At 48.6% G+C, this 21,527-nt stretch overlaps 1 protein-coding gene across 10 annotated transcripts in view; it reads right to left on the bottom strand.

The window, feature by feature from the left end:
* The window catches only part of DYSF (dysferlin), a 117,022-nt gene that overhangs the window by 42,425 nt on the left and 53,070 nt on the right, over positions 1–21,527 (bottom strand). For 6 of the 10 annotated variants that reach the window (XM_062574894.1, XM_062574896.1, XM_062574898.1 and 3 more), the window contains 5 exons: positions 18,360–18,461; positions 17,456–17,617; positions 16,745–16,910; positions 16,102–16,175; positions 7,172–7,234 (listed from right to left, as the gene is read on the bottom strand). In XM_062574894.1, the coding sequence (XP_062430878.1) occupies positions 7,172–7,234; positions 16,102–16,175; positions 16,745–16,910; positions 17,456–17,617; positions 18,360–18,461 (567 nt within the window). The remainder of the gene's footprint in view (positions 1–7,171; positions 7,235–16,101; positions 16,176–16,744; positions 16,911–17,455; positions 17,618–18,359; positions 18,462–21,527) is intronic. The other 4 variants (XM_062574900.1, XM_062574902.1, XM_062574897.1 and 1 more) reach the window with 1 other exon arrangement.

Below are 21,527 nucleotides of genomic sequence, written 5' to 3'. Positions count from 1 at the left end.
CCGTTCAGCACTAGGATAAAGTCAAGACCTTTCAAGCCCTGGGGACATCATCATCTGCCTGTTGGGGACCCTTCACCCAGGGTGGCCAAGGCAACAGGTCTATCCCTGCTTCCCACCTAGAGGCAACCCAACGTGACCATGTCACTAAAGCCTCCCCAGCAGCTCCAGGGCATGCTAGGAAAGGGAGCAGCAGGAAAGTCATTTCCAGCCTTCTCTTTCCTAAGGATGTCCCTGAAGACAGGATTCTCCTATAGCCAAAGGGACAGGTTTTTCTGAAAATAAAGAAGCTCAGATTCAGGCAATAGCTTTAAAACCAGAATTTCACCAACATGCTGCATCTTTCCTCTTGAAATGCTTCTGGGATTATGGTTAGGACACATCCATAGCTTTCCCCTTCAAGACGCTGTGCAAGGAGATTTAAACTGGCTAATCTTCGTGAAGATGTTTCACCAGGGGTACGTCTTGGGCTATCCCTGCAACTGAGGGTGCCAAAACGCTGTGCCCTCCTAACCCCCAAACACAGATCTGTGTCATATTGACGCCTGTCAGGATGTTTCCAGTCTCATTTTGCTCCATTCAGGGTGGAAATGCACCAGTCGTGACCTCATTTTTGTCAGGGAGGCTGATGCAGAGCCCTGGCTTTCCTGTGACTGGAAGTCCAGCCCACCGGATGCATTCCCATATGGAAACATCAGGAGTCTGGGGCCGTTTGGCACAACCCAGTTTTCATAAAACACGTTGAGAAGGTCATTGCATCTGGAACAAAAGGGGCTGTAGAAACCTGAGAAGGTGCCATGTAATGGCCATATGGGCTTCTGGTCAAATTCAGTCGTTATCCTCATCTCGCAGGTGAGGAAACTGAGGCACAGACAGGTTAACATCCAGAGAGCAAAGCCTGGAGCACAGCCAGCATGAGACAGCTGAAGTCTTAATACTTAGGATTGCTCTTCTAAGGATGACACATTCTTCTCTGTTTGATTATAGATAATTACCACACTAATAAATATCGCCTCCAAAGATCCTAAGCCACCACCTGGCTCAAATGTACCCAGCCGAACATCTGGGAGGCAGATTTCCTGCTGTCAGACATCTCTGCTGCCGAGATGAGCGGATCCCTGCAGAAACAGCCTGGACGTTTTAAGATGCAACTCCCCAGCTGTTTGTTCCTGCTCCCATATGGGAGATGAACACCCCTGCGTCTCAGCTGCAATGATGCTCACCCACCATCCACCACCCAAGCAAGATGCAGGCTATTCCTGCACAGGGAACATACACGGGGTGCTGTGCCAACCTCTCTGCTGCAAATTCAACCCAGGATCAGGCTCCCGAACTGGGAAGAGGAGCTGCAGACATGCTTGGGAGGCACAAAACATCCGACTTTCCTTCACGCTCTGCCCTAGACACCAGGACAGAGGGGTCACAAACTGACTTGGGGCCTTACACTTGCCAGACCTGGGAAGCAGGGGGAAGCCTTTCTCACACTAACAAACTCCTGTGTCCTTGAACTCCAGCCTCTTCCCCAAGAGCGACCTGGTCCATCAACCTTGGGTCAACCTGGTCCTTTACCCTGCTTCCTCCAGCCCTGGAAAAGAGTCATTCTGCCACCTCACAAATCATCCACGGAGACCTGCAGCAGCTCTGACCAGCATGATGCCCTGCAAAAAGCAGTGCTGGAAGGAGGAGCAGAGAATTTGCATGTGTCCACACAAGATGCTTGCAAAATGCTCAAGGCATGCACTGTCAGAGGTTCATAGAGCAATTATCAGTTGCTTGCTGTATCATCATTTTCTTTTCACCCCCTGTGAATTTTGCTCGAATGTGGCCCAAACTGTTTGCTTTCAGGGTGTTTTTTTTCTATCCTATCTTAATCCAAAAAATGCAAACATTTGTGGCCAGGTGAGGCCAGGACCTATTTTCCTCCAGCAGAACCAGCCTGGCCAGAGGTTGCACCACCACTCTTCTTTGGTGCTCCAGCTTTTATTTCAGGGTGCTTTCGCCAGCAGGCCCAGCCTGCAGAGAGCCAGCTAGCTGTACAAATTGGTCTGGAACGGCTTCCAGCCCGTGCCTGCAGCCATGTCGGCAGCCATCACCCGAGCACGTACAAAGAAAAGGGGGGGGAAAGAAAGACTGCAGCAACTCTCTGGGGGCAGACGCGAGACTGCATTTGGTTGCAGAGGGGGTTATTGGCTATCGTTTTCAGCAGGAGATATTCAACACCACCAGCTCTTCCAACTAACAGTAACAGGATAAGCCGTAAAATATGTGCTCTGATTTGGAACTAGCAAACACAGCAAATAACCAATTATTCCAAATAGTTTACAGATTTTGACTTATTTTTGTGGCGTGTGTTAGCTTTACTAAGTTGTCATTTGATGGGTTATTTGCATTTCTTACAATTGAGGCATTATGAGCCAAAATAGTGGTAAGAATAACTGCTTAGAAAGCACCTTATGGTGCTTCGCGTGGGAGAACGGGGGATCCTCACTGTTTTTTCGTAGCTGTGCGGTGCCCAAGGGCTCCCTGTGAGGACGGTGTCTCTCCCATTGGGGCACAGTCACGGGTCACTTGGCTACAGCTACTGCTCCAGGCAGTAGCTCACTGCGCTGCAGTGAGCAGCACCTCAGGCATGTGAAGGGTTGGCATTAAATATGAGCCAAAACTGCAGCTATTTCCCCTGAACAGCTGAATTGCAAAGGTGATGCCTCCAGCAGCAGAAGTGATCTGGCCTGGGACAGCCCAAGATGCACAGTGGGGAGCCAGCTGGGGCAGAAACCAGCTCACGGTCCCTCCAACCTTTTGCACAGTGAAAGTTTGATCAAAATGAAGGTTTCTGGATGCCACTGCAGTGCTAGTAATAACAATAATTATTATTTTTATTAATAATAATGTGAATATTTGCAAAGAAATGTCTCTGAAGCCCATTAGCATTGACGATGGATTAATACCTTTCAAATGGAAACAGCTAAACAGTGCAAATGGGCAACTGTGGCACAAGACAGCTTAAAGGATTTGACTTAAGTCATGCAAAAAGCCAGTAGCAGAAACCTGTCAAATGACCATCAGGGCTTCACCCACGAGGATGCTGCCTCCAAACAGGGCTGCATTTCAGACCTGAAGGAAGACCTGAACCTCTGCTTTCGTGAAAAAAGCTGTTTATCCTCCCTGCATACACTGTGCTTATTCTTTGCTTGCACAGTCAACTTTCTGGTAATTCACAGATATATTTGTTAACATTTTGAAGAGATTCTTCCAAAAATAAATAGAGTTTCTGTATTTTCCCCTTGTCCTTAACAATCTTCACAATAATTCATCAATATTCCTGTTTATTATTACTACTATCCTGGTGTACCTGCATCCCTGTAAGGATTCAGTTCCCTCTATGCTAGGTGCTGTAGAAAAAGAGAAGAATGGGAAAATGCCCCAAACAGTTTCCATTTAAATATTTCTTTGAAAGCAGATACCAAAAACAGGCCAAAGGCACAGAGCTTTAGAGGCATCTATTAGAGGGATCCCAAAGCGACCAGCTCAGGTGATGTCTACATCTGCTTTTGCTTTAGTGACTATTCAACTGACTGAAGGTAGGCATTGGTTTCTGCATGGGATACAATGTTCCTCGACTTTGTGGACAATGCCTGTGGGCTCCCTGTTGTCCTACAGAGAGGTGACCCCAGCCCATAGCACTATCAGATTTGCTCCAGCGGGTACCAGGATGCTTGACAGCACAGCCAAAGGGAGAGATGCCCTCTCTGTCCTTGGAGAGCATTGAGCAGCCATCAGGCACCCAGAGGTGGAGCTGATGAGGCCTGGGTGTGGGGAATGGTCTCAGCTGTCTCTCAGGGGCTATTCTGGCCCTATCTCTTGAGATGTTGAAAAACAGATTTGAAAGACAATAGTGAGGTGATTCTGTGGGTATTTTTAGACTGCTCCTCTGAGGCACGAAGGGGCAGAATGGCTCATGAAAGGTCTGGTTTTGAAATTCTGAGAAGTCATGGAGCTCCCTTTCACCCTTTGGACATGCTTTAACCACTTGAACTTCATAGGGAGACTCCCAAGAGACAAGCCAAGATCTCAGCATGGAGGGAATGGGACAGATCCAGAGTGCAGAGGCAGGTCTGTGAGACACTGGCATTGCAAAAGTACTTCCTTTTGCTTATGCCTGAGGTTTTCAGGAGTGACAAGAGAGGAATGAAGGGCAGGCTGTTAACTTTGTCTAGGTAGACTTTGGCAACAGCTGTTTCAGAAGACAATGAAGTCAGACCAGATCACAGAGGGTTTGGCATGAACTTGTAACTCCAGAGACAGTAGGGTTAAGGTGCTGTGAGAGCACCACACCAGCAGGAAATGGGGTGGATGTGGGGAAAGCAAGAGAATCAAGAGTGGGTTTCTTCACGATGGAGAAAGCTAGAGCACATGCAACCATGAGGCCAGCATGGGAAACACACACAAAAAGAGAGGGCTATAGGGATGCTCAAGCCACTACCAGAACTGCCTCTGTAATAACAACTCAAAAAAATCCCATGCCTGAGGCTACCTCCAAGTAAACAAAACTGGAATTAAGCTTCTTTATAAACAACTGCAAATGTAAGTGCTTGGACTCATGCAGGCTCCAGGCAGAGCCTGAACCATCAGCTCTAGCAACTCTGAGCATCCATCCCACTACCACTTCTTCACCTATAGCCTTGTTTACCCATGTAGCCCATAGATGCAGGGATCACTGTCTCAAAAAACAGACACAAGGACAATCACCTCTCTCTGGTGGGTCTCAGGGTCCAGCTGGCAGTGCTGTTGAAGTTTCCATGGCCATTTTGGGGACCAGAGTTTTTCAAAAGTTTTTCAACATACTGAGACCATGCTGCTGGGGGTAGGGGGTGCAGATAGGCAAAATGCTTGAGATGGAAAAAAAATCATGTGGACGACACCACATGTCGTACAGATGGGTAGACTGATCTTAAAGCTTGTCCCTCCATGAAAGGCAAGTCCATGAACTTCCATCACCCTCCCCCTCCTCCTGCTACTTCGAGCCATGAAAGCCCCAGTGAGGAGGCAGGACTCTACAGAGTTCAGAAGCTCCTTCATGCACTCAACACTGGGGTGAATTTTTGGCTGTAGAAGCTTTTTTCCTAATATTTAACCAGCTGCAGTCCCTATGCCTCATTCCATAGCAACAAAAGATCCTGCTTTCGTGCAAAGATCCTTAGCAATAAAGAACAAGGAGACAGGAAGGAGCGCGTACATGGGCCGGCTCGGTGATGCGGTTTCCAAAACAGAATGGTTTCCCCCAGGAGGCGTCAGCAGCTCTTTAGAACGTGAGGTTTATTATATTTAATCACATTCTTGTAGGGTCCTGGTGCAGGCCAGGAGAATGGGTTTATTACTGCCTAATATTCTGTTGCTTTTATTTTAAATTAATGGCTTGCAGCCTTTTTTTTTTCCTTTGCAGAATTTTATTTGAACTAAAACAAAAACATATTCACGTAAATTAAAAATACTGATGAACAGAGGCGGGAGGCTATTTATGGACCTTTTGTTTCCACACTCTGCAGCCCAGTTCAGCCATCCGTCTGTCTTCTCTGCAAGACGGAGGAAGCCACTTCAGTGAACATTGCTTTGTGGGTGCAGAGGAGAAATAGGACTACTAAAGAGAAGCGCCTTGGGCCAACAAAGCCCACATCTATGGAGAGCCAGGCTGGGAGCTAAGTGTGCTTCCAGATCCAGAAAGACACCACTCAGGGGCTTCTGCATGCAAAAAGCTACCACTGCCATGAGAAGCTACAACCCTTTCTCTTACTCCACTTGCTCTGCTTACTCAATTTTTAACTCACTCTTTTCAGTACACAAAAGCCCTTTCCAGCTTTCCTTTGATCCTACATTGTCAGATGCAAAAGGAAGTCTATTCCCTTTTGTATAAGCATAAATAATGCCTCCAAGCTGACCTTTCTCCCAAGGTGAGGGAGAAACTCAAGGCTATTTTATGCACCAAGACTGAAATACGCAGGCATAGCTAAAGGTTTGGCTGATGGGAAGGAGTCACCGTGTTTATCCCAGGGAGGAAGTGGGAAACAACACAATTAATTCTGGCTTGAAACACACAGGAAGAGCGTGCACTGATTTTGGCAGGAGCGCCTTGTGTCCTGTAGCTCATGGGTCAGCATCAAGAGTTAGGTTTGCAACTCTGCTAGGGCTGAATTTGGGACTTGTAAAAGAATTGCTCCTCTGAAGCCTTAAGAAAGGAGTGCAACTTTACTACCTGTCTCACAAAAGCAGGGAACATCCCAAACAGCTGATTTTCTTTTAAAAAAGCAAGAAGAGAGCAAGAGGTGTTTTGCAAGGAGTGACCTGTCACTGTCTGGGTGCTCTCTACAGGCCCTGTGGGACTCCCCATCTCCAAAAACCCTACGTATGAGCTCAAGCCTTCCTTGGAGCAACACCCTTCACTATGTGGCTGTTCAGCACCTCTTAAGGGCAACTCAGATCAAGGGTGGCGCCAGGGACTTGTCAGGAGGTTCAGCCTCTGGACAAGGGGAGCACAGACATCTGTCACATCCCCAACGGTGCGACCACAGCCATCCAGGACACAACACTGCCACCAAGCAATAAGGCTCCTGCTGGAGTGAGCTGGATGCTTCCCCCCTGCCCTCCTGACATTGAGAAGTTCCTCAATCTCATCTAATTGCTGCAAGCCATCTCCTCCTTCCCAGCCTGGCCTCACTCATAACCCATCTGTGCTGATGCTACCCCTGTGCCTTAGCCTGGCACAGATGCTTGTGTTTTAGTCCTGCAAACAGTGAGAAAGCATGCTCTCTTTCTCTGGCAGCCGAACTGCATAAATAAGGTCTAAGGAACATTAAGAATAACCACAAAGGCTCTGTCTCAGAGTCATTCAGCACCTTGCCTGCGATCAAATCCACATCCCTTCTACAGCAACAGCTGAACGCAACCTATAGAAAGGCCAGAGGCTGTTAAGAAGACATCAGACCTTGGGCATGTACGCAACTACACCTGCTCTGCTAGGCTGAGAGAGAGCAAGCTCCTGGATCCCACCTCATTTTCTTGGACATGAAGGATTTACAGATTTGTAAATATATATATATATATATATATATATATATGTATGTATACCATTAATTAAAAAAAAAACGCGCAAGTATGTTACAAATGAAGCAATACATACATGTAGATCGGACCAAGAAGCTGGTATGTTAATTAATGGTGAGCTGGTCATGCCCTCTGCAAGCTACAAATTAAAATGATTGGTTATCAATGAGGTTAGAGAAACAATGTTTAATACACATCTGCAAAAGCACATTTTAGAAGAAATAAAACAAATTGACCCAATCAGTGCACCCTCCCCCTCCCCCTGGACTATAAGGTCAAAGTCTCTCTGGACAAGGCATCCGTAGCACAAGAGCAGGGTTTAGGCTACAGTTCTCATTAATGTTCATACAAATTGGATGGATTTTGACTGTTCTTTTAGTTTTTTTCTCATATATATTTCAGGAACATCAAAGCTTAAAGAAAACTCATGTCTCTTTTTTTTTCCTCCCCCTTTCTTCATATTTTTTGAAGTGAATTTAGTTCTAGGTTGACAGTGAATCAACAGCTTAAGAGACATGTGATCAAAATTTAACCCTGTCACTCCCTCAGCCATGTCCCTGCAACTGTGACCTTGACCTGCCCTTGTCTGGGAGTGAAAAAAGTCCAGTTATGCCCTCAGTTGGTGAGGCACTGGCCATAGGCTTAAACAGCAATAGCCCACCCTGCCCACACCATCATAGCAGCACACATCCACCTTGGCAGGTAGTGGTTACCATCTCCAGCACCTCAGCATGCATCTGAGCCCAACCTGGACTGCTCTCCCTGGCAGGATTTTAAGCAATTTTGAAATTAGAGGATTGGCTTGGCTGAAGGCCTCGTGGTCTTTATTAGCATCCAGCTCGCAGGGCTTTGAACGCAAATGGTCCTCCAACTGGACATCTGGTTGGCCTGTGGGTTAGCACTGACCACACTGCACGATCTATAATGTTGCGCTCGAACAGCATGGCATTTTCTGTTGGGAGTCACTCGGTCTCTGTGGACTTTATTTGTGCTGAAACCACCTACAAGTTGGGCGGGGGAATTATTGGAGTCCTACTGCTAGAAATTGTAGGAAAACTCCATGTCTTGCAGGAGCCTCGAGACAAGGCTAAGCACACCGTTAACATTTCCCAATGCAACATCTTGTCCTGTGGACACCAAGGGCCTGAAAATACAGCAAGCCAAGTTTATTGCAAAAGCCAAGGAGGGATTTAACCCAGGGTGTTTTTAACATAAAGGGATTAGGAAACTCAGGATGAAGATCTGTTACAAACAAAACACTGAGCACAAGTGCAGCTTGTCCTTGGCAAACCAGGAGCTGCCATCACCTTCCCTCCACCCTGGGCAGAGAGCTGCAACTCAGCTCATATCTCATACAAGCAGAAAGGGCTGAACAGCACATTTCCTTCAAGATGCAGAAGGGAGAGAAATGAGAAGTTCCCACAAGAAAATAGCTTTGAACATCAAGCCAGCCCTGACAGACTCCCCTCCCCACGTTCCCAGGCTCAAGCGCGTCTTCAGACTCAGCAGCAGACGAGAGCCTGTTGCAGCACATGTCAGACAGCAGCCCTGCTGCTGGACGGAAGAGCAGCTTGGGTCAAGGACGGCCCTTTGCTGCCCACTTTAACCGGCTGATGACACTAACACGACTCCAAACAGCTCATCTTGCTGCTTGTGTGACTTTGAGAGACCCGAAAGCTGGGTCAAATCCAGTCTTCAGAGCATCTGAGGCCATTCAAGACCCATCCTAGAGGCTCTACATTGAGCAGCTGCCAAGGCAGTAAGAGGCAGCTTTGGAACTGGGTACTGCTTTTGACTCATTTCCTAACAGTTTAGATGTTTATTGCATATCTTCCTTTTGCTGAGTGCTTCCTGGTCTGCTGCCCATCAGCTTTACCAGCAGAGCCAAGAGGTGCCTTCCCATCAAACTGGAAATGCAGCAGAGCTTGCATTCAAGCAGAAAGCATCAAATTTACAACTGCTTCATGGGGGAAAGCTTTCCCTGGGCCATTAGAGTGCCAATGTGACTTTCAGTGGCCTGTGGCTAGTACGTTAGATGACTCATATGCGACTATTTTATCAATGAGCAGGAAAAATACGTATCTGCTCCACCCTGGGGACTGTAGATGGATCTCGCAATTGCCCTTCCTGCTCTATTTCCTCTGATCTTGAGGACTCAGGAAAGACCACTGAGAACAAGCAGCAGTTCTGGGTGCTGAGCAGGCAGGACTATGGCCACATCAAGTTCATCCAGAAAATATGACAGCCAGGCGTGCAGGTTTAGCCCTTGTGCAACCTTCCTCTGCACACATCTCCCAGAGGAGTTAACTAGAAAGGCGTAGCCCAGGAGACCTGTAAGAGCATCAGAGAGCTTTTATACAGAAAAAAAATATATATTTTCTATGAGTTCTAAGTGCTTCTTTTCTTCTTATTCACTAACCATGATGTTTCCAGTTCACGTGCATGCAGACTGGCTCTAAACAGACCTCAGCCTGAACTTCCCACTCTGCTTGGACGAGATGGACAACACATTCGGCAATCTCAGAGCAGAGGGGTTTGTTTGTTTTCTCTCTTTCAGATGAGGACAACAAAGTTCTCCTTTGTTCCAGCAGAGAAGGGACCGACGCCAGGCTTGGCAAGGCGGGGGGAAGGCCTTGGAGTCGCACAGCAAAACACACCCATGCACACACACGAGGAGGAGCAGCCCCGGCTCCTGCTTCCAAGGTCACCGCTGGCCAAGAGCGTGGTAGAGCCAGCAATCGCGGGCGTGGGGCAGACCTCAGGCCAGGAATAAGCCCATCGACCAGTGACGGGGACATCTTGTGCAGCTCAGGAGCTGCCATGTCGCTCCCTTTCCCACAAAACTTGGCCCTGGTGGGCAGCTCCCGACCAGAGCAGAGGGGGGACAGAGGTACCTGAGGGCTGCAAGAGTGTCAAACCACCCAACGAGGGAGCCCGGGTCCTGCTGGCACGTTGGTCACCCTCACCCACATCTGATACTGGCTGGCGGGTCATGGGAGAAGCAGCAGCCGGAGCCAAAATTTGGGGGTGAGGGAGGGAGAGGGTGGGAATTCTGGTCTGGCTTTCCAGGAACCAGCTCCCTCCTCCTCTCCTCCCCAAGCAAAGGGAAAAAACATGAAAAAACAAACAAACAAACAGAAAAGAAGTAATATGAGGTCAAATTGAATAATTCAATTTTTTGCAGGGTGTTTTGTTTCTGAAATGTTTGTTTCAGAAAGTAAGTGTCCAAGTCTTTCACTTTGAAAACACTACAGCAGAACGTTTTGGCTTTCCTGCTTCCCTTGACCCTTCCCTTCATTTCATTTCCATTTTAAACTGTTCCCCAATTTTGATCCGAGTCTGCAGATGCTTTCAATAGGCTTAAAACTGTCTCAGGGAATAAAGCACTTATTGCAAAGCTATTGAAGGCCCCTCCTCTGTTCCTGCCAGGTTTGAGCCAGGGGAGCAAACCAGTGCCTGGGGGTCTCTTGCACCGGAGTTTTAATTTTCATGGGTTTGTGAGGGCAAGCAAGGGAAGGAAGAATTTTTTAGGTTACCCAAAGATGTTTCCAAAAGTTAAAAGGCTTATGGGGACATGCTCTATGGGGACATATGTGCACACGCAGGGGCATATCTGCATAAACGTGCAAGTGCTACCGTTAATAACTTTTGTCCTCAAAGGCCAGTTTAAGCACATTTCATAACAAAATGCTCAAGGTTAATAAGCCCATGCAAGTTCTGTGCCACGCAGAGCACTGACAACCTCTGTACGTCCACAGCAGGGAAAGCAAAGCAGCGCGGGAGACTCCTGCTCGCCTGCACCCGTCCAGACACACGGCCTCGCGGCTCGCCTAGCAAAGGACATTCGTCAGCCCAGGCCGGCGAGAGCCTCCTGGAAATCAAGCACTGACCCGCTCTGCAGCTTTTTCCACAGCACACGCCTGTCTAAGGGAGCACATGCCAGGACGGAGGAGATGTCGGGATCAACAAGGTTAAATTCAGGACGGGCTGGGTAAAACCTGGCCATGGGCATCTCCTGGAGTAGCAGCTCTCACCAAGCTGAGACTGGCCACGTGGTGCCCATAGCTCCAGCAGCACGGACAGGAAGCAGAGCTGCAGGAAGAGGCAGCTAAGCCTGGCCCCGGGACATCTCCTTGCTCCACAGCAGTGGCACATCCTCACGTCCCCTGAGAATAAGCCTCCTCTCTCCGCTTCCTTTCACCACCAGCAGAGAAACACTGAGGATCTGGCTGCCAACAACCCTCTGCTCCCTGACGGGAGCCCCACTTGCTGCGTGTCATCTTCCCAAAATACCCCTTCTCTCTCCATACAGGTAGGAAACCTCCTCTCCTCCTTGTAGGTGAGGGCCTGGCCACCCAGAGCCCTGCAAGGGTCCCCCTTTGGGCTGCAGTGCTCTCGGTCCAAAGTGTGTGAACCTAGGAAGAGGTGCACTCAGACCATCCTTGGCATCCTGGCAAGCAATGGGGAATCATCATCCTTTAGGAATCACTGGTCCAAGCACCAGGACTCCTTAGACCTTGGTGGCTCAGGAAGTTTCCCAGAGACGACCTCCCCTGTAAGAGTCCAGACCTCCTCTCCTCCATGGGAGAGAAACGGCTGTTTCCCTTTGATGCTCTGGCCTTTCCTGGCAAGTCTACGAGGACAGTATGTCTGGCTTGGCAGGACACCAGCTCTTCTGTCTCCACTGAGCCATAGAGAAGATTGAGGCTTGAAGACATTCAGGTATCTAAGTCCCACAGGCATCCAGCATCACTTTGCCTCTGCTACACTGAGCACTTTGTGAGGACCTAAAATGATGCTCAGCAAAGCTTCAGAGTTCAAGAGAGTGATGGGGAATCCACGTACACTGCAAGAGGGTCACACAGAACACGCGTGTCCCAGTCCCTGCCATCAGAAGGGCTCGCAGTCTCTGCTAGAGTGCTTGGATATTATGCTTTAAAAAAAAAGAAAAGAAAAAAGAAAAGAAAAAAAGAAAAGAAAAGAAAAAGAAAAAAAGAAAAAAAGGAGTAGAAGACACTTTGGGATAAGATCATTGAAAGCAACACGTTGGAAAGGGATGAAGCTGGCAGGGAGGCTGCTCCTTTCCTTCCTCCTGTTGCATCTGACTTGCTGGGAGCTGCCCCATCCTGCTCCCAAGCAAACAGAGGCATCAGAGATGGGTCCCTTCAGCGCTCTGGACCCCCTACTTTTGCCCACAGTGTATTCTTGCTTCTCTCCCTGCCAGTAGCTGCCAGCAGAGAGGGGAGGTGATGGAGAAGCAGGGCCAGACCCTGCAGCGCCTTAGCCATGGAGTGCAGCCCCGCAGAGCAGCCATTTCCCTGCGAAGCCTCATCGCATCTGAGACATAGATTCATTTTTGTTTGCAATTTCACCAGCCACTCAGAGGGCCGTCACGATGGAGGAGCCAAGCACAACTGCAGCAGCGAGGCAAGTCTGCACCTTTGGCTCCTCCCATGTTGGGGTAAACAGGATTATCCAACATGGGGATCTCAACAGAAAATGCCCATGGACAGCAATGGGTCCAACGGGATTTGCACTTCCAGGATCCTGCACAGCACTACAGGTCCGTAAGCCTGCTGCTAATTGCATCCAAAACCCAGCAGACGGTTCAAAGTCAACCAGTGCCTCCACATCTTGGTCCTTTTAGTGCACGTGTTTCTACACAGCACCTACAGTTCCTGGCTTGCACACCCTTCACCATCAACACGCATATTCATTGCCAGTGCTGTTCAAAAGATGTAAAAAAGCTTTGAAGGAGGATTTTTCATTTTCTTTTCCAAACTAACTGCAATAAAAGATGTGAAAGCAAAAAGATATTTGAAATTCTGCCATTTTCTGAACACAAATTTAAAAAGAATATGAGCCCTAGGTTTCTCTTTCTTGCCTTGCCTTTACCTCCAGGTACAACAAAACCTGGGGAAAACAGAAAAGTGGTGAACAGGGCTCTGGGGAAAGGATCAAAAGAAAACAAATTGCTACAAAATGAACATGAAAACCATTCTTGTTTCCTTTTCACTATAAAATAAAATGAGATAAATATCTAAAGGTGGCAGTCAGAATAATAAGCTGCCAGAAAAACAGCACAGAGGGATTTCCATTAAGCAGAGCAAGAGGGGCAGTGGCATCACCCACGGCACGGCGGTGGCTGGGCATGTGCAGGGCGCTCAGCACATGACATAGCTTTCAGTGGCCATGTGCATAAATAAAATTATTTTGCAGTGAAAAAGCAAATGTGGATTGAAAGTTTGGGCTCTGAAATGTTTCTCTACCGAGAAACAGAAAGAAAGTGTTGGAAAATGCTGAAGGGAGGTGGCACTGAGAAGTTCCTCATAATCTTTATGGAAGACCAGAGCTTCTCTGCTGGAAAGTTGCAGAAAGGGACTATTCCAGGGTTAACACTGAAGGAAAATTCCCATTTTTTCTGCCCAGGAATGGTAAGAAACTCTCATCTGGTTTCACTTCTAGTGCATGGGAAATGCCACTCGCTCCCCTTGACATAGCAATGAGGAATTACATTTCGCTCTTATCTCTACCAAAGCTATGAAAGAAACAGCAGGAGCAAACCTGGCTCTTAAGTGAGTGGGACACTATCAAAGCCCGAGTCACATCCTCCTTCCTGAGACTAGGTGTAAATAAAAAAAAAAAAAAAAACAGAAGGTGAAAGTAATGTTGGCAAATGAAGTTCAGATGAAAAGAAATGCTCTATAAAATAAGTTGCCTTTAACAAGTAGTTATGGTGTTAGAAAAATAGGACAGCAGGGAAGTGCAGAAAGGTTTAGTTCTGATGTTTTCAAAGTGCAGTATTTTATGTCCAAAGTGCTACGGGATTTTTTTTTTTTTCCAACATCATTATGAGGGTAGTTTTCAACTTCGCTATGCAACATTTTTGCCAAATATTGACACCTCCTCCCCACCCCCCAAAAAAAGGAGGAGATTGTAAATTTTAGATTTCATACCATGCCAAACAAATCATTTTGGTCCATCCAATATGAAATTTGGATATTTTTTTTTCCTATTAAAAATTAAGAAATTATGTCTTCCAGTTTGCTGGAGCTGCAGATGCAAAACCAGTCCATCGGTTTCTGGAAGACCAGAGGGTGGCAGGAAAACCCTTTCCCAGGGGAAGCATTCCCCTGGGAATGGGAGCACTGAGCTGACCTCCAAGGGGAGAAGGGCTGCTGAAGCACTCCCAGCACCAGTGTCCCGCCAGGTCACACCACGTCCCCACAGCACCATCCTGCCACCGGAGCGCTCTGCTCGCCCAGAGCGAATGCCGTCCCTGGCGAGGCCGGTAAACAGCCAGCTGAAATCCTAGTCGGGCTAACAGCAGAAGTTCCCTAATCAGATTATTTCTCAGGCTTCACTTTGGAAGGACATGCTTGAAGGAAACTGCTCCGACACCCCGGCTCGAGCCACAGGGCATCTGCCAACACCACCACAGTTCTGCCGGACCTTCCCCCGGCGCCCTTCGCTCTGCATTTCTAATCCACCTGCTGCAAGCACACGCACCCGGCGGCCCAACCGTTGGGACAGGTCGGGTCCCATCCCTGTGCGGTGCCGAGCGAGCAGCAGTCCTGGCAGAGAGGTCCTGCAAAGCCCCGAGCCGGGCACCTTCCCTCCGCACGCGCTCCTGCTGCGGGACCTGGGCTGGCAAGCTGGGCCAGCATCTCCTTCCATGTCCTGATACTTCCTGAGGATCCTTCTCACCCAGAGCTTTTGAGGCAGGAGATCTCAAAGGCTTCGCAGAGGTGCTATGTCCCATCAACTGCATTTTATGCTGCAAAGGGAGAGCCCGTGCCCAGCATCGCACAGCTCATTGCAGCACTCATGCTTTTCGCCAAGACCCCAGCTCTTTCTCAAGTGCTTTCTGCACTAGACTAGGAGGTTTTTCTATTCATAAACGTGAGGGTTCCCGTTCCAAGATTCTTTTTTTTTCCTGAAGACATGTTCCAGTTACTTTACTGATATAAGATGAAGTGTAATTGTCACTCCTCAATGCCTCCTCAAGGGAGGATTGGGTACTGGGATCTCAACTGGAGCCCACTCAGGACAGTCACAACATTTGATGGCAGGGAGCCATCAGTGAAGCCTTAAAATGCCACCAAAGCAAAATGAATAAAAAATAGAAGTAGAGGAAGCCCAAATTACACACCTTGCTTTCATGGGCAACAAAAGGCAAGACAGGAGGGACACTGCGAGGCAGATCTGCTACAGACAACTCAGGCTTTTCCAACTCAAGGTACCATGTGGCACCCAAAGCTTTTAAAACAGGCATAAGTTGAGTAAATACACCAAAGGGAAGAAAAACCCAAGAGACTCTGAAAAGGCTCCACCAAATGCCTCTGACAATACTTTCTGCTGCTCCTTAGCAATCAGGCTTACCGACAGATTTGTACATTGTATGCACACACATGTTGGTACTGACAAGTATCTTCCTCAGAGAGGATGTATCCGCTGGCAAAGAAACCAAAAGAACTACAGAAATGGCAAACACCGACAGCCCCCGTTCTGGCTGAGTCCCCCGAGACTGACGGCGTGCAATTGCTTCCTTCTTGTAACAGCAGCAACATATCCCTCCTTCCCCAGCTCTGCTAAAGCATGTCCCATTCCCACAGCCACAGGACACTGGGCAACCACAGTCCCCATTGCACACCTGGGAAAACAACTGGAGCTACTAAAAACAGCAAGTGGCTCAGAAAGTGGCAAAGCATCCTGCAAACAAGGAGCAAAACTGGGGAAAGGAGAACTGGCCATGGAGTCTCCAGGCAAGGAGACAGACAGCTGTCTCGCACAGAGAAAATCAGATCTGACCCTTTGGGTTAAACATAAGGAAGACGAATGAGTTTCTGGTTGTTTGTTGAGACACGGTGGAGGGGGGTAAAAACAGACAGAAGCTGTAAAAGGAAGGTTACAATCAGATAAGCTCCCCCACCAGAAAGACTTGTATCTCATCTACCAACCAAAATAAGAAACTGTTGCTTTCCACTGTTGTGAATTTTTCCATACCTGGGCAGGAATAAGAGGCTCTTTGTCATCGATGTCAATGAGAACGTCGTCCTTGGGAGTGAGGCTCACATCGTCTGCAATGAGAGCAGCACAAAGCTAGCACAGATATCCAGCTACTGGAGACCACAATGCCACCTCGGGATCACAGTCCCAACCCTCCTATGAAGGTCCACACCAGAGGGGGACAGGTGGGCTTACAGCTCTGTCTCCCAGTGTCACACCAGGCACCCAATGGCCTCACACCAGGGCTCAAGCTCAAAGGACAGGAACGTGTCTACATACAGTTAATTGTGGATCTGAAGATGCTCTTCAGGCCCAGCTCCCCCTACCCACTCTGGCATGTCCTGTGGGCAAATGACACTTGCAGAGCACTGGGAGGAACAATCTCAGCCATGCTCAGAGCCTCCACACTGGTCAAAACTCATGTTCACGTGGGCCAGACAGCTTAGCCACAGGACAGCCCTGCTCACCAACAAACCCTGGAGCTGATCTGCTTTGCACCACCCAGCCCTTTTGCCTCAGGCTCAAGCTGGGCTGAGCCAGCAGCACCCAGCACAACACAGAGAGCGCCCCACAGCTCCTCTCGGAGAAGGGGCAGTGGCAGTGGGTGCAGCAAGCAGTGGTGCTCGCAGCAGCAGCGTACCTGGCTCTTCCTGGGGGCTGCCTGTCTCCTCCCCATAGGGGTCCCAGTAGAATTCCTCCAATGAGCGGATGGTGCACTGTCCCACCACGGGCCTCCGGCCAAACGGCCTGTTGTCAATGACCTTGACGATGATGGGGGGGCTGTACAGACTTTCTTTGGGTAGACGCTGCAAGCAGAGGGGAGAGAACATGGAGCTGCACAAAGTTTGAACTAAGGCTGAGCAGGACAGGACTGGGTTCATCATTTTTTCATAGATCTCATTCATAGATTTTTACACTTTATATAAGCCTCTACCACAGCTCATTTAGGAGCCTGAAATTAAGAATCTAGATAAGCAGGGGTTATCAGAAGTGCTGAGCACCCCAGTAATGTTGGAGATGTCCCACACCTCTCCCCTGTGTCCCTCATACCCGTACCCTTGCCCCAAAAGGTAGGCTATTTCAGCCAGTAGTTTGAGGAGAAAGATAATATTCTGCATGGCTATTTCAGAGATCAGCTTTGCCCTTATCAACCAGGAAAGGAAATGTTCTCTGTCTCCAGTGCCTTTGAACCAGTTGTGGCCTCCCCTGCTCCATCCCTACTGGGGCAGGCAGCTAAAGGAACAACCGCCATGTCCCGCTCTGAGCAGGGTGCTGGGCTAGTGAGCCCCAGATGTCCCTGCCAACCAGCTCTGCTACAACCCTGAGAACAGTGCAGCCATGGTGTCCTCACCACTTCCATGAAGAGCACACAGACATCAAAGTTGGGATTCTTCTTGATGTTCTTGATGACACAAGACTGCACGAGCTGGCCTCCACACTCCACCAGCAGGCTAGGTGATGTGACACTGGCCAGCTGGTAGCTCTTAAGGTTCCTCAGCCCCCAGGCCAGGATCTGCAGAGTGAGGAGAACAAGCAGCAAGAACTGAGTTAAAGGCCAACCTCCAGATCTGCCTCCACGCTCCTCAGCGGGAGAGGTAACCCTGAACTTGGCTCGCCATGAAGGAGAGCTGAATCACCCATGTGGGTCAGCTGCTGCTGGGACAAGCCAGCCCTTACAGCAAACTCTTCTCTATATGCACCAATACATCAGGTCCTCAACTGCTTATCTATTAATGGAGCATCTCTGTTTTGAGAAAATACCATGCATGGCACACATGCTATGAGGCAAACTGTCTATCCAAAAAGCAGGTATGGTCCTCGGCCATGCTTGGCCCAAGACTTGGCTGCTGTAATGTCTGCCTTGATCTCATAGACTTGTTTTCCCAGCAAGACACCCTGGTACACCGAGGGATGTCCTGGTGCGAAATAGGAGCCAGTGACACTTGTGTGCTAGGAACAGAAGATAAAATGAAAACCTGTTGGTCCACTGAGACAATTATATTCAGTAGGAAGTGGAGGGAATTGTGGGCTTTCCAGGCAGAAAAGCTTCTCTGTTATAATGGTTCAAAGAGGCATTTGGGCCTGATATCTGCATGTGAAGAACCAGCTTGAAGCACTGCGTTGGACTGTTTATCCACAAAATCTGGCTCAGATCCCATTTATGGACCAATTAGCAGCACACAGTCCACTACAACATCAGGCTGGCCTTATTCCGCAGGCTGGCAAACCTCCCCATGACCATCCCCATCACTTACCTCAATGGCAGTGCGCTGCAGCACTGGTTTGATTCCTTGGGGGACCATGTAAATGTTGGGCTCCCGCTGGGGTGGAGGGTACGGCAGGTCCGAATCAGCAGACTGTGGGAGAGCAGATGTCCAAAGAGTACATCAGATCAGGTCAGGGTGTGACACCAAGCCCATCACCTCCACAATCTGCTTCTCTCTGTATAACTCATCTCCTCCCCAAAATGCACTTAGACAGCATCTCTTCCACGTGGGACTGCTAGAAAATCATTTTGGGAAAGGAATGAAGAGAGGGGATGAAGCAGCAGTAGTAGGTGAGCTAGCATTAGTGAAATACACCTCCTGGCACTGGATAGGGAGTAGGGTGCTGTGACCCGCTCCCAAGGAACATTAGACATGCTGATGGGGACAACCCTGTGGGTGCATGGTTAGCACCCCATCTGGCAGCAGGAAGGTGTCCACTGCTCATTAGCTGCATCCAAGAGCTCAGCTTCAGTCTCACTTGGCAGCTGGCCACAGGATAGTGTTTGGATAGAGCTGTCTGCACACAATGTAGACAGAAGGAGATTTCCTTCAGGGTGAGACTAAATCTGCATGACAGGTGATGGATTCAAAATTTTGCTCTCACGGAGGAGAAAATAGAGGAATCAGACTTCCACTTTTGCTCTCAAAGGAATGGCTCTGAGCCTTTCCAGCATTTGGGCTCCTCTTCACCTTGATCACTGAGTTCAGAGTCACCAAAAAAGCAAGAATGAGAATAAAATCTCTAAAAATGCATCCCTCAACCAAGGGCAGTTGGAACCAATTTAGGAGAAGAGCATTCTTTTCAGGCTCGAGTATTATTGCATTAAATTAAGTGGGTGTATATATTTCAAGTATAGGATTGGTTCAGGTTTATATGTATATGTATATAAATGCACTACAAAGGGATTTTTCATGGTGGCATGTTAGATATACTAGACACTAAGTTTTAATTTTCATTGGCAATTGTCGGTGGCTGCTGAATCAAGCTGCTTGTTAGCTGAAGACTTTGGCTAGCTCCATTTGGGGGCAGCTCTCTGGGTTCCTGTGCAGGGCAGTCAGTAAATGTGGGGTGCACAGCCCCACTGAGGCTGCCCACGTGCTCACGATGACAGCATAGCACCCCCAAGCCCAGGGACTGGGGGGCTCGTGCCGCAATGGACTGATGGGGAGAGGGAAGGTTATCTGGAAGATCGGGGCCTCGTGAGAGACACAGAGGAGAGGTGTGGGGCATCTCCAACATCATCTGGGTGCTCTGCACTTCTGATAACCCACCCGCTCATCTAAATTCTTAATTTAGGGCTCCTAAACTAGACATTGCTCCATGAATGTGAGCTGATCCTGCTTGGGGGTGGAGAGATAGACTGGATAGCCCTTAAAGAGCTACCCTCCAACCTTTTTTTTGTCTGCAGTCCATAACATTAGCACTTTGAGCACATCAAGTTACCTAACCAGGGGCTGAACCCAGAAAAGCCTCAGTCTATTCCCATTTAGAGAAACACCATAAGAGAGTTCCTAGCTTTAAACATGTTTAAGTTGTGTTTGTTTCAATGAGTCTCAAGGCTATACCTACACACGGTGCTGAGCACCGATGTACTCAGCAAACTACATGCTTCCCAGCACACAAAATAACAGAAGGGCAGAGTGGGAGAAGTCGGTCAGCCCACCTCCCAACCCCAAGGTTGGCTCAAGTGTCACACAATCCCTGTGAGATATCTGTGCAGTCTGTTCCCAAAGAGGTCCCTAATGGAAACTCTGTGATCTCCCCAACTTCACCCTCCATAGCATTAGGGCATATTTTCGCCTAACAGGGCACCTGTATCTTCACTGGTGCAAATAATCACAGAATCTCACAGTGGTTGTGTGTTTTGCACCAGTGAAGATACAGGTGTCCTGTTAGGGAAAAATAATGTCAAGGGTATGATGTGTTGCATTTCCTCATGGTCACTGGACTAAAAGATCGATTCAATCAGTCCATTCTCTGCCAAATCTGTAGCGTGAAAGAGCAGGCAGCCTTGCAGGGAGAGGTCCTGACTGCCCCCACCCCACCTGTGTTCAACAGCAGCTTTGAAAGCTGACCAGTGCATGCCCAGCTCCTAATGCTGCAATGCTTTCAACTGGTGCTAGCCCATTTTCAGCCTTTTTTCTTTCCTGCTGTTCTCCTAGTTGCTTTACACTGGTTCTCCTGAATCTTAGCTGAATGCAAGAGCATTAAAAATGTTTCACCATACTGGGAGAGAAATGATCTGTGAGTCCTGGGGACAAGGCAGGTGAAGGGAGACGGCTTGGAGGGTACAGCATGGTAGTGGGGAACAAGCAATTCCCAGACAGTTCTCAACTCAGACACTACTCCCAGCAGATTGAAAGGAAGATACACCCATGAAAAGATAGGAGGAGCCTACTGGCAGACTGAGATGGTTTGAATGAGGACAACTCAAGGGGAATCAGGGTGGAAAGGAACCCTGGAGATCATCTAGTCCAACCCTGATGGACTAGATGAACTAGGAATGGAAGAAAGATGAAAGTCAGCATAGACTTGGCTGGTTGAGAGAGTGGCTGAGAGTGTCTCCCCCCATGGCACAGCTTGGCCAGCCACTTCACGAGGCTTCCGTGCAAATGACTGAAGGGGATCTAGCCCCAAAAGACTACTCCTATTTACCCCAGACCAAAATGTAGTAGAAGGAGGTCTGGTGCCAACCCAGTCCTTAAGATGCAACACCAACAGCATGAGTCTGATTTTCCACAGAGCTTGTTATTTACAGCTAAGGGCACTGGAGTCTTCAGGCCAGCGTACTCTTTACACGCAGCCTCAGTGGGTTGGTCTGGACAGGGTTCCTGCAGGGCAGGTGGGCCAGGCCAGACCACATCTCAAGGAGCTGGTCTCTTTGAGAATCTCTGTTGGGATTTTGCTTGATTCCAGGGCAAAGATGGAGCAAGGGAGGAGAGTCAAGTGTTTGAGCATAAAAATACCCATTGGAGGAGCCCCTCGGAGAACAAGGCAGGGGTGCAGAGCTGTGGAGTGCCCGTTCCAGAAATGGCAGTGGCAAGAAAGGGAGGAGAAAAAGCAGAGATGGTTACTGTCTCAGCCCATGCAGAGCACAAAGATGAGCCCCCCACACCCTTCCCAAAGGCAATGAATGGGGATCAGCAAAGGGCAAA

Source organism: Rhea pennata, chromosome 4 (genome assembly GCF_028389875.1).
Source record: "Rhea pennata isolate bPtePen1 chromosome 4, bPtePen1.pri, whole genome shotgun sequence".
NCBI classification, from domain to species: domain Eukaryota; kingdom Metazoa; phylum Chordata; class Aves; order Rheiformes; family Rheidae; genus Rhea; species Rhea pennata.
The sequence above is the reverse complement of the archived record's forward strand: the minus strand, read 5'-3'. Positions and strand labels throughout refer to the sequence as shown.